This window comes from Pimephales promelas, chromosome 1 (assembly GCF_988280905.1).
Source record: "Pimephales promelas chromosome 1, fPimPro1.hap1.1, whole genome shotgun sequence".
Lineage (NCBI taxonomy): Eukaryota > Metazoa > Chordata > Actinopteri > Cypriniformes > Leuciscidae > Pimephales > Pimephales promelas.
In genome coordinates this window covers 33,220,818-33,231,142 of record NC_142769.1, presented here as the reverse complement: position 1 = coordinate 33,231,142, position 10,325 = coordinate 33,220,818, and the positions used below count along the sequence as shown (strand labels likewise).

At 38.5% G+C, this 10,325-nt stretch overlaps 1 protein-coding gene across 3 annotated transcripts in view; it reads left to right on the top strand.

Moving 5' to 3' along the window:
• Positions 1-247: 247 nt before the first annotated feature.
• plekhg4 (pleckstrin homology and RhoGEF domain containing G4) overlaps positions 248-10,325 on the top strand; it is a 68,269-nt gene continuing 58,191 nt past the window's right edge. For all 3 annotated transcript variants that reach the window (XM_089129498.1, XM_039688587.2, XM_039688586.2), the window contains exon 1: positions 248-403. In XM_089129498.1, the coding sequence (XP_088985624.1) occupies positions 401-403 (3 nt within the window). In that variant the 5' untranslated portion in view covers positions 248-400. The remainder of the gene's footprint in view (positions 404-10,325) is intronic.

Genomic DNA, 10,325 nt, shown 5'->3' with positions numbered 1-10,325 from the left:
AATACTTTTTTTAAATTGTAAGACACTGCATATTTAATATGTAGTTTGTGTTTACACTTTTTTCCCCTTGTGCATGTTTTGCTCCAGCAGCTTGTGTAGAGTGTGAAGGGGTGGGACATTTGAGCTGTGGGTGTGTCCATAACTTTCTGAGTGACAGGCAGCCAGGCATTGTGAGAGGGGAGGGGCAGAGTGTGTGAGGGCGGTCTCTACCTCATGAGCTGCTGCAGTGTGTGGGGAGTGTGTCAGTGTGTCGGAGACCTGCAGTTTGGAAGGGTTAGTGAGCAACACACACAAACTTGCCCACTCAGCACACATGCACGCACACCCACACGCAACACAGGACTCTGCCGGCCTCACTGGAAAATGAATCTAATGAAGGGAAGGACAATCCGCCAGCAGCATGGTGAGTACAGACAGCGGTGGAGTTTAGAGGTGCTAATGGCTTTACCTTACGGGGGTTGAGACGGGGGAGGGGTGGGAGAGAGGGGGGTACTGTTACTGTTTTTACTGAGTTTTACTGTACTGCTGCTGATTGCATGTAACAGTGTAAGATTAAGTATACTCGAAGACAAGGGTGTAGCTAAGCAGGAACATATTTATAGTGGTGTAGTTTGCTGGTTATTCAAGGTTTATTTGAACAGAACGTCTAGTCGTTGTGTGTTTTTAATGAATAAGTGGTCAAAGTGTGTGTTGGTGGTCTCCTACTGTCCTTGACACAGGTAAAGCAGCCGAGGGGAGCGAAACTGTGGATTCAGCGCTTCACTAAGTGCTCACTGCATTCTGCTGTTTTTCTGTAGGTTTCATAGAGCTGGCTTGAATGTGTCTGTGTGTGACATATCTTCATGACTATCGGGGTGCAGTCTATGTGTGTGTGTGTGCTTAGTCCTGTCACGCCAGCTGTTCTCTGCATTACACTCGTCTTCTTTACATCTCAGCGAGCCTATAAAGAGGTCAGCCATGCAGAGAGGAAGGGAAGTGTGTATGTGTGTGCAACACTCTTGGCCTTTCGCTCTCTTAAAGGTGACTGCTGCCCTGAAGGTGAGGAATGAAGGTAATATGATTTATCTGAAACCATATTTTTCTCCATCGTGTTTGAAAACACTGACATGTGTGGATTCAATTTAGCCCTGTCTTCTGTGTTTGGGGTTGATATTGAAAATGGGCCCAGATGGAAAGAATGTAAGATGGAAAGAGGGGCAAAATGAAGTGTTTAGAGTAGAAGTATGTTGCTATTAGTACACTCATATGCTCATTCATCAGTCCAAACCACAATTACGCTCCGAGCAGGTTGCGCTGTGCTACATCTGCTCATTGAACCACAAACATTCATAGTTCTAACTCTTTATGAGGCACTTCCTCTGACCTGAAGTGTATCTTCTCTAAGTGCACGGCTGGGCTTGTCCTGAACAATCGCTCTGTCCTTGTAATTGAGTGAGCCGGGTACAATTTACAAAGTCAATCTAAACATACAATCCCCCAAACTGCATATGGTTCAGTTTTTCAGGAAACACTGCAGCTCTGGCTCAGTGATCTGTAGCTCACAAAAGCTGTAGAGGTAACTGGAAACAAATGCGTTTAAAAGCTAAATAGCCTCCCGCTCATTCATTCAAGTCCACCTCTGCTTGTCTAGATGCCAGAGCCTTAAATTAGGCCCATTTATTGTCTTTCATTGCTTTTTTTTTTTGTGTGTGTCCCTGGGCAATTTAGCAGCGAGGCGATCTTTAATTCAGCCCACCTCACTGTAGAGACATTTGTCCAAGGGTCACTGGGTTATCTAGTTACTGTGTTTGAATAGCAGGTTTACTCAGATGCTTTAGAGAGGTCTGAGGTTTGTGTTCAGGTAAAGGGCTTTTCCTGAGCCTGCCCTGATGTGTTAAACTTTAACTCTTCAGAGAAAAGCTGCATGCTTATAAGATTTCATGTCTCTTGACTGAAGAATTTCGCTCTTACGTTCCTCAGGGGCTTCGTGAGTAAGGCAGCTGCAGGATTTTTGATAAATAGGGGGTCTCAACAGTAATAACAAACATCTTGTCTACAGTATTTAATGTATAGGCATGTGTCTGATGTGTGTGTGTTTGTGTGTGTGTGTGTGTGTGTCTTAAGGGTTTACTTAACTTTAAGGAAGTCCCAAGAACAAAGATAAATATGCCAATGTGGCCCTTTCAGGTTATATATATATATATATATATATATATAGATATATATATATATGTGTATATATACAGTTAATATACATATATATATATATATATATATATATATATATATACTGAGTCAGTATGAGTTATTAGCTGTTTATTAGTTAGCTGTTTTCTACTTTATTATATTTTAAAATGTGACTTATTTATGTCACATGATCCTTCAGAAGTCATTCTAATAGGCTGATTTTCTGCTCAAGTAATAGGGGTGGGCCAGAAGATCAAAATCATGATACGAGTAATTTTATTTCACAATAACGATCTATATATATATATATTACTATATAGTTATTTTTGCTTTAAATAAGGTTTTTATGATATCAAAATTAGTTTTCATTTGAAATTTCATAATTCTTGTCACCAATTTCAATATCACAAAAAGTAATACCAGCCTAAGTAAAAAAAAAAAAAAAAACTCTGACTGAAGCAGACTGAAGACAAGTTTTTTACAAGCATATAGGAAAACAAACTACAATAGAACAAAGACACACATGAAATGGACCTACCTGAAAACTTCTAGCACCAGAAATAAGAAATACTACATAAATAAACAGAGAAATTCCAATAGGGTCCTCACAACATCGGTGCTCTGGCCCTAATTAAATTGTGTAAAATAATCAAATGTATAAAAACACTGCATAGTCTTCACTGTGCAAAATTAAATTAGCATTTATTTTGATTAAAGTTTCAAAAGTGATTCAGTCAAGGGCAATGAGAGATGGTCTTTTTTTATTAACATTAATGATGGATGCTTTAAGACCGAATGCCTTGATCCAATATACTGATTCACATGCATTTTCTTTCTATGGATGTTGTTCCATACCTATAAGCATTTCTCACTCTCTCCATACAGTGAAAATCAATGGGGGCATGTTGCATTGAGCCCCGATTTTCATTGTTTGGGTAAAAACAGCTGAAACATTAAAACTTTTTTGGGTTTTCATTTTTAGGTGAAATCTCGCTTGAAAAATTACATTATCTTAATGTATAAATCAGGATTTCAAAAGAGTTGAAAGCCACTTTTGGGTGTACGGAGTTATACTGAAAGATTATATTCTAAATAACATGAATAGAACTGCATTATGAATCAGTGTATTGCTATGAAACTTGTTTTGGTGGCTGTTGTTGCTTCAAGAATGCTGTCACACCCTTTGGGTGTCTTTCCTTCAACGTGGTAATCCCAACGCACTAGGCAGGAAAGAAAACCATTCTGTGTAGAGCAATGAATGGTCCAGAGGAAAAGATGAATAGGATAAATAAATGTGCACACATTTTTGTGAGATGTAAACACTCATATTTAGGGGAATTCTCACTGGCCTTTTTACGTCCCGTGACATATTTTAGCAGATGCCAAAAGAATGCCAAATTCGCTGTGATAACAAAGGCTACTTCTGAAAGACTATGTCAGGCATTAAGTTGGGAAAGTCACCATTAGACAGAAAATTGCTCATGTTATCCACACTGACCTGGTAGCTTACTCAGGATGTTGTTAAACACAATTGCCCTCAGAAGCACAAATCCAGGTTCAGTTGGATTACATTTAAAGGGTAACTGTCCTAGAATGGCTATACTTTGTCATCAAGTGATCTTCTGAATTGTTTATCTTCACAGTTGGTGCCCATTGCTTGTGCCAAAGGAAAACATAGGGACCCCCCCGCAAATTTATGTAACCCCTTCCACATGACCTTACTCTGTCACATCCTGCTGAGTTCAGCCCCAGACAGTGTCTCCACACAATCCAGCTCTCAGCCAATGGAGTCTCGCTTCACAATAGAAGAGACGAGGACTCAATCCATCAGTGGCAGAGGGCCAAAAGTCAACGTTTTTTTTGTGTGTTTGGCTCATGAATAGGCTTTGATCTCAATGTAGCCGCTCTGAAGTTGTACACCGTTCTGGAGATTAACCCCAAAGGCCCAAGGACTCAAGATTTTTAGTTGTATATTTCACTGATTATGTGCCAGTGGTATTAGCTGGAGTCCCATCTGCAGGTTTGAATTTCAGGGAAAGACTGATTAAAATTAGTTGGGATTTATTTTGAAGAGACACTTGAAGCTAAAAGCTGCCGGCTCCTTAATGAATGTGTATCAATAGCTACTGGCACTCAATCGTCTTAATCCACATTCATTCAGGATTCATTGAAGTAGATAGAGTTGACATAGTAGTAGAGACTTATAGAGATGAACTATGATAGAAATTCTGTGAAGCTGGAATAGATGTGTTAGAAATGACTTTAAGATGAAATATTCATTTTGCGTCTCGTCATAAGAAATATTTGTTACTTAAAGTGGCATGAAATTAAAATTCACCCTGTGAGTATTTTGTAAATGCATGTTGCAGATCTTGTTGTGAACAATTCATCCATGTATGTTTCTTTTTTTGTTTTATTTGACCTTGTAATACTTTATCCAAATATCACAACGAATCATAACATTCTTTCTGTGAAAACAAAAGGTTTCTCCAGTCATTTGGTTCACTTAAACCCGCCCCTGCACAATCGACTTCAGGCTCGCTTACATTTTTAAGTTAAACGCCACATCTCAAAATCCAATCAGCAACCGGTGCAGAGAAATAAGTCCCCTCCCTCCGTTTTCTTTAGTTATCTGTTTCACTCTGATGTGTCATAATACGGAAGAAAATATCCACTGCACTTGTGTTTCATTGCAACTTAAATGATTGCTATGATCTCATACTATAGCCTGGGCCATGTGACAGGAGAGACCCACTGAGGAACTCTTGAGTATTTCCTACTCATTGGATTTGCAATGGCCCCTGTACCGTGAAATTAATTTGATATACCAAGGTACTTCAAAGAACACTCTAGTTTTACCACCATGCTAAATGTCCATAAAACATAGTATTGTTCATGCAACGATTTTATCAAGTAGAATATAGAATACCATCTGTCCTAAACTGCTGGTGGATGTTCTGTGTAAGTCGGGCAAGATTTTCAGATGATCAGATCTCTGTTTTCATTTCAAGGTGATCCATTGGTCACACCCTAAAGAAGCCTTCAAGAATGACTGTAGGGCCCAAGTAGTGTTAATGATGGACATTTGATTGTTTTGAGTAGACAGCTGTAGTTGGACAGAGCCTCTTATGAGTCTTGGCTTCTCCAAGCACACTGTTTACAGCTTGACGCCAGCCCAGTGGCAATATGAATCAGAGCTCTAGGCTGACGCCTCTGGGTCAGCATGTGGCCCATCTGAAAGACTGACACTCTTCAAGCATTCAGAGAACTCGGATGGGATACTCTATATTGCGGTCACCATCTGAGGGTTGTTTTTCAATACTCCTATATCTGTACATCAGCACAACACACTGTTTTACGTAAAATAAAACAGGGATTCAGAATTGAAGATAATTCATTTGAATTTGTTCAGAACGCACAGTGTTTATAGTTCTGAATTAACCATGTCCTAACCAGATTTAAAGGATTAGTTCACTTTTGAAAAAACTTTTGCTGATAATTTACTCACCCCCATGTCATCCAAGATGTCCATGTCTTTCTTTCCTCAGTCGAAAAGAAATTAAGGTTTTTGATGAAAACATTCCAGGATTTTTCTCCATATAATGGACTTACATGGGAACCAGACGTCGCCCGTGACCTTTTGAACGTAATTACGTATTACGTGACGTTACAAACGCAGAATATAGAAAGGCTAGCATTTGTCCTTAGAAAAGTTACATTTTTGGAATAAGTTTTGAAATAACCGATCATTTCGCATGATAAGACCCTTATTCATCGTCTGGTGTCGTTTAAAGACATTTGAAGCTGCATCTGAAACTGTTATTAACCGTCTTTTGGAACTTGAACCGTCTGGTTCCCATGTAAGTCCATTATATGGAGAAAAATCCTGGAATGTTTTCATCAAAAACCTTAATTTCTTTTCGACTGAGGAAAGAAAGACATGGACATCTCGGATGACATGGGGGTGAGTAAATTATCAGCAAAAGTTTTTTCAAAAGTGAACTAATCCTTTAACATTTTGTCAATCATTTGGTTTCTATTTCTTCAGCATTTTGTTGTTGAGTAGCTCCACCCACAATAAAATATCATTGGTCCTATGTCTTTATAACCGTATATAATAAACCTCAGATGTATTCTGATAGAAACTTACAGCATCGTGTCTGGTTAGGACACTATGCAAATCATTTTAAGAAATGCACATGAGGGGAGGGTTTGTTGATGTCTTTGAGGGCTGTTATGACTTGTGTGAGCATCAGTCTGTTTCCCTGTGGAATGTCAGACAGCTCTAATTTTTTGCCTTGCTCACACTCCAGGAATGTAATGAACTGTAATGAATGTGATGTTTTAGTGCTTATAATATTTTTTCTGATTTTCCGTAACTCCTGGCTTTTGTAACTCAATCTTAGTAATAATTCACTCAAAAATTACACTTTTTTCATAATTTGCCGCTCCAAACCTCTATGACATTTTCTTCTCTGGAACACACAAAAAAAAAAACACAGTTGTTTGGACCATAAACTTTTGTGTTCCACTGAAGACAGCAAATCATACAGGTTTGGAACAAAATGTAAATGATGACCACATTTTAATTTCTTTTTAATGCACATGTTAAAATAAGTGATTATGATTCCTGCCGACATATCAACCCTGTCAACAGTTATTCTATAAATGAAATGTTGCTGACAGCCACAGTTGAACATAGTTCCATATTTAGGCTCTACTAATTTCAGTGCTTTCCTGTTCTCTTAAGCAAAATTGTTTCTCTGGGGATCCATTTTGGTGGAAAAATGTCTATCCAGGTACCATTTGTGTAGTGAGCTAGTGGATAAATATTTCCTGAATGTGTTTTTCTTCTAGTGAGCTATTTTTGACCATTGGAAGGTGTTTCAGGTTGATGTGACCCCATCAGTGATCTGTGAGTGAGATCAGCAGCATTGGACAGTTGTTTGATGTGATAATTGGGAGGAGTCATGGTGCAACACCTGCTTCACCTCTTCAGGAAGTTGATAGATGCTACATGCTCACATGTCAAGAACCTTATTCTTAAGCAGGGAAATATAAATATAGTGGTTTGGGAAAGAGAAAGATAGATAGGTTTATATGCCTCTTTTGTGTTCACAATTCTCCGTTGATATACCGCCATCACATTGTGCCCTACCGGAGTTTCCGCCCTCTAAACCTCTGTGCCACCCTTTTGCACAATTGCCTGGTCACCTGATCAGCTGGGACAGGACAAACACTGGAAATGGAATTATTTGTCCACTCTTTTGTGTAGCTTACGCCTCTCTCTTTCTCCGTCACTCTTTTCTCTTTCACTGTGTCACTCTAATGGACAGCTGGTTCATTCTGTCATTTGTGCTGGGGTGAAAGGTCAGCCCCCCAGTGCTCTGCCCTGCCATACACTGTTTTTGAGTCTCTGTGTGCATGTGCACATATTTGATGCATGTCTTATTAGCTTACACATCTGATCGAGCTCAGCTGCAGTTTTATGTAACCACACTTCAAAGAACAAGGTCTCTCTTATTTGAATTGACCCAACTTTTTAATAGATTGTATCATCTCTCTAGTTATGTTGTTCCATTTTGGGCTTCTAGTGTTCTTTGTCAGATGGAAGTTTTTAAGAACAAGTCTGAACATCTCACATTCCTATCATCTATCCAACCACAAACCTATGCAGTATATTCTTAGTGTACATAAGCGCAGTATGTATGTTTAAATTGGCTTTAAAGTTTGATTGCAGTCAGACTTAAGGAATAATTAATCTTTTAAAAATGTTTTATGTTCTGACTTGAATCTTGCCAGTCAAATTTTCCGAAGTTGGCCAAACACACACATATATATATATATATAATGTTGTCCTAGGTGTTGTGACATAGAATAACGTGTGGCGTGTATTTAATTCTTCAATTAGTTAACACTGCATCATCTGTACTTGGACATACAGATGTAGATTGTAACTTAACTACACAAAAATAATATGCAAAAAGTATAAAGCATATGTAAACATGATAGTTTATGTTCCAATAAACTGCTTTTCAAGTATATTTGTTCTGTTTTTTCCTTAAAATGATGTCCTGTAAGGGTTAAACAGTCAACAGATGGATTCGTTGTTCCCTGGAGACAGATGCAATTGATTTGATTATACACCAGTAAGAGTGTGACCCATAGAGATGCTTTATTTAAGTAATCTAATATTGTCCAGCCAAAGGCCAAGCTGCCATCTTAAAAGGGGACAGGCTTGATTTAACAATGCCGGATGCCATTCACTCTCACGTCATGATTATCATTAGTGAAAAGAGCCCATGCTGTAAATAACACTCCTCCTAACGACATCTCTAGACACAGTCTACCGCCATTAGATGGGTTGTCACAATCTGGGATATGGTTAAATTCAACATGTATGCCAAGATTTGATATTGTTTTCAAAAAACAAAAACAAAACATAAAGGAATTTCTTTCTTTTTGTGTGTGTGTGTGCAATCAAGCAAAGTCTTCATCTTTCTGTGCAATTGCAAATGACAACAACAATGTATAATTTAATATCTGAAGGATTAAATGCACATCCCGTGGCTTTTGGAGCAAGCGCACGATGCCAAGACAAGATGTAGTCTGATTAACATGTTGGCATGCTAGATGAAGCCGAGCTACAATTGCATTGATCACTTGCCTATTCATTTTCAAAATGTTCATTAATGTTAATGTTCACTTGCCTATTAAATATTTTTGCAAACAATAGTTTTAGCTTTCAGTAATAGAGTCTTAACCAGGCATGATGTAACAATTCAAAGTACAAGGAATTCATTCGTGCACCAAGTAAAAATTGGGCGACAGCGACACAATCAACCACAATCAAGTCATCGGAATAGTTTTTGCTTTTGTATGCATTTATTCCTGTCATGCAAAGCTGAATTTTCAGCTTCATTACTCCAGTCTTTAGTGTCACTTGATCCTTCAGAAATCAATCTATGCTCATATGGTGTTCAAGAAACATTTCTTTTTGTAATCAATATTGAAAACACTGAGCTGTATAATATTTTTGAGGAAACCATGACACATTTTTTCAAGATGCTTTTTTAAATAGAAAGCTCAAAATAAAAGCATTGAAATAGTAACATAAATTTAATGCATCCTTGCTGGATTTTTTTTTTTTATCTTACTGACCCCAAAACTTTTGAGTGGCAGAGTATTTTGAAACCTATTCCACTAAATTCAGCCAATTCTGTTCCAAAAACACTTGCAGAAGATGCTAAATAACTTTCCTTCAAATTCTGCTCGGGTCTGACTATGAGGACCCAGTATAATGAAGAAATAGTCCAACCACAAACACTCAGAAAACCATAGACTGTTCCTCTGAAAAAGTGTGGGACAGTGCACTCACACAAATTCATGAGGCACAGTGTTTATCCTGTAGTCATGACTATAGAGCTTTGCATAATGATTCCATTGTAGCCCCAAATCTCTCCAACTTGTCTCACTAATGCCTCAGAGAAAAGACCAAGATGAGTGATAAAAAGAGGGAGAGGGATGAGCAGCTTGTGTGGCCATTTAGATCTGGAGGAAATTAAACCGTCTGCTGTAGACTAACAGTAAATCCCTCTCCTCTCTCAAAATGAGCCCTTCTAGGGTCTCCCATTCAGCTCACTGACAGGAAAAGCTTAAGCTGTGGTTTCTTACCTTTAAAAGGTAAAAATGGAGAAGGAATGTGGAATATTTAACTTTCTCTGGGAAATGTTTGCTTTTACACTATTTGAGAAAGGAAGTCTGCATTGATTCCTCTTCCTTCCTGAGTCAACACACTATAAGCGGTCAGACTCATGACTGAGCATTAGTCACGATAAGTAGATGAAACCACTGCCTGCTCTAATCAACATCTTTTTCGCATGACTTTTCGCTAGATTTTCGCTCTTTGACTCGGTTTGACTTGGTTTAGCTGGAGTGATGGCTCTTGGGAAAATTATATTGCTTTTGTATATGGTGAAGGGTGGTGTGTGTTACTGCGCAGGTTTAAATGGGAGTCCTAATTATGTAATGCATTATTCAGTGGAGAGAGTCAGCAGGATTTTTGTGGGTCTCAAGAGAGCTTTTCCCCAAACTTCAGAGCCTGCTATTTGATTGATGCCTTCTTGGCACCTCGGTCGGAACTGTTTGAGAGGAAAACC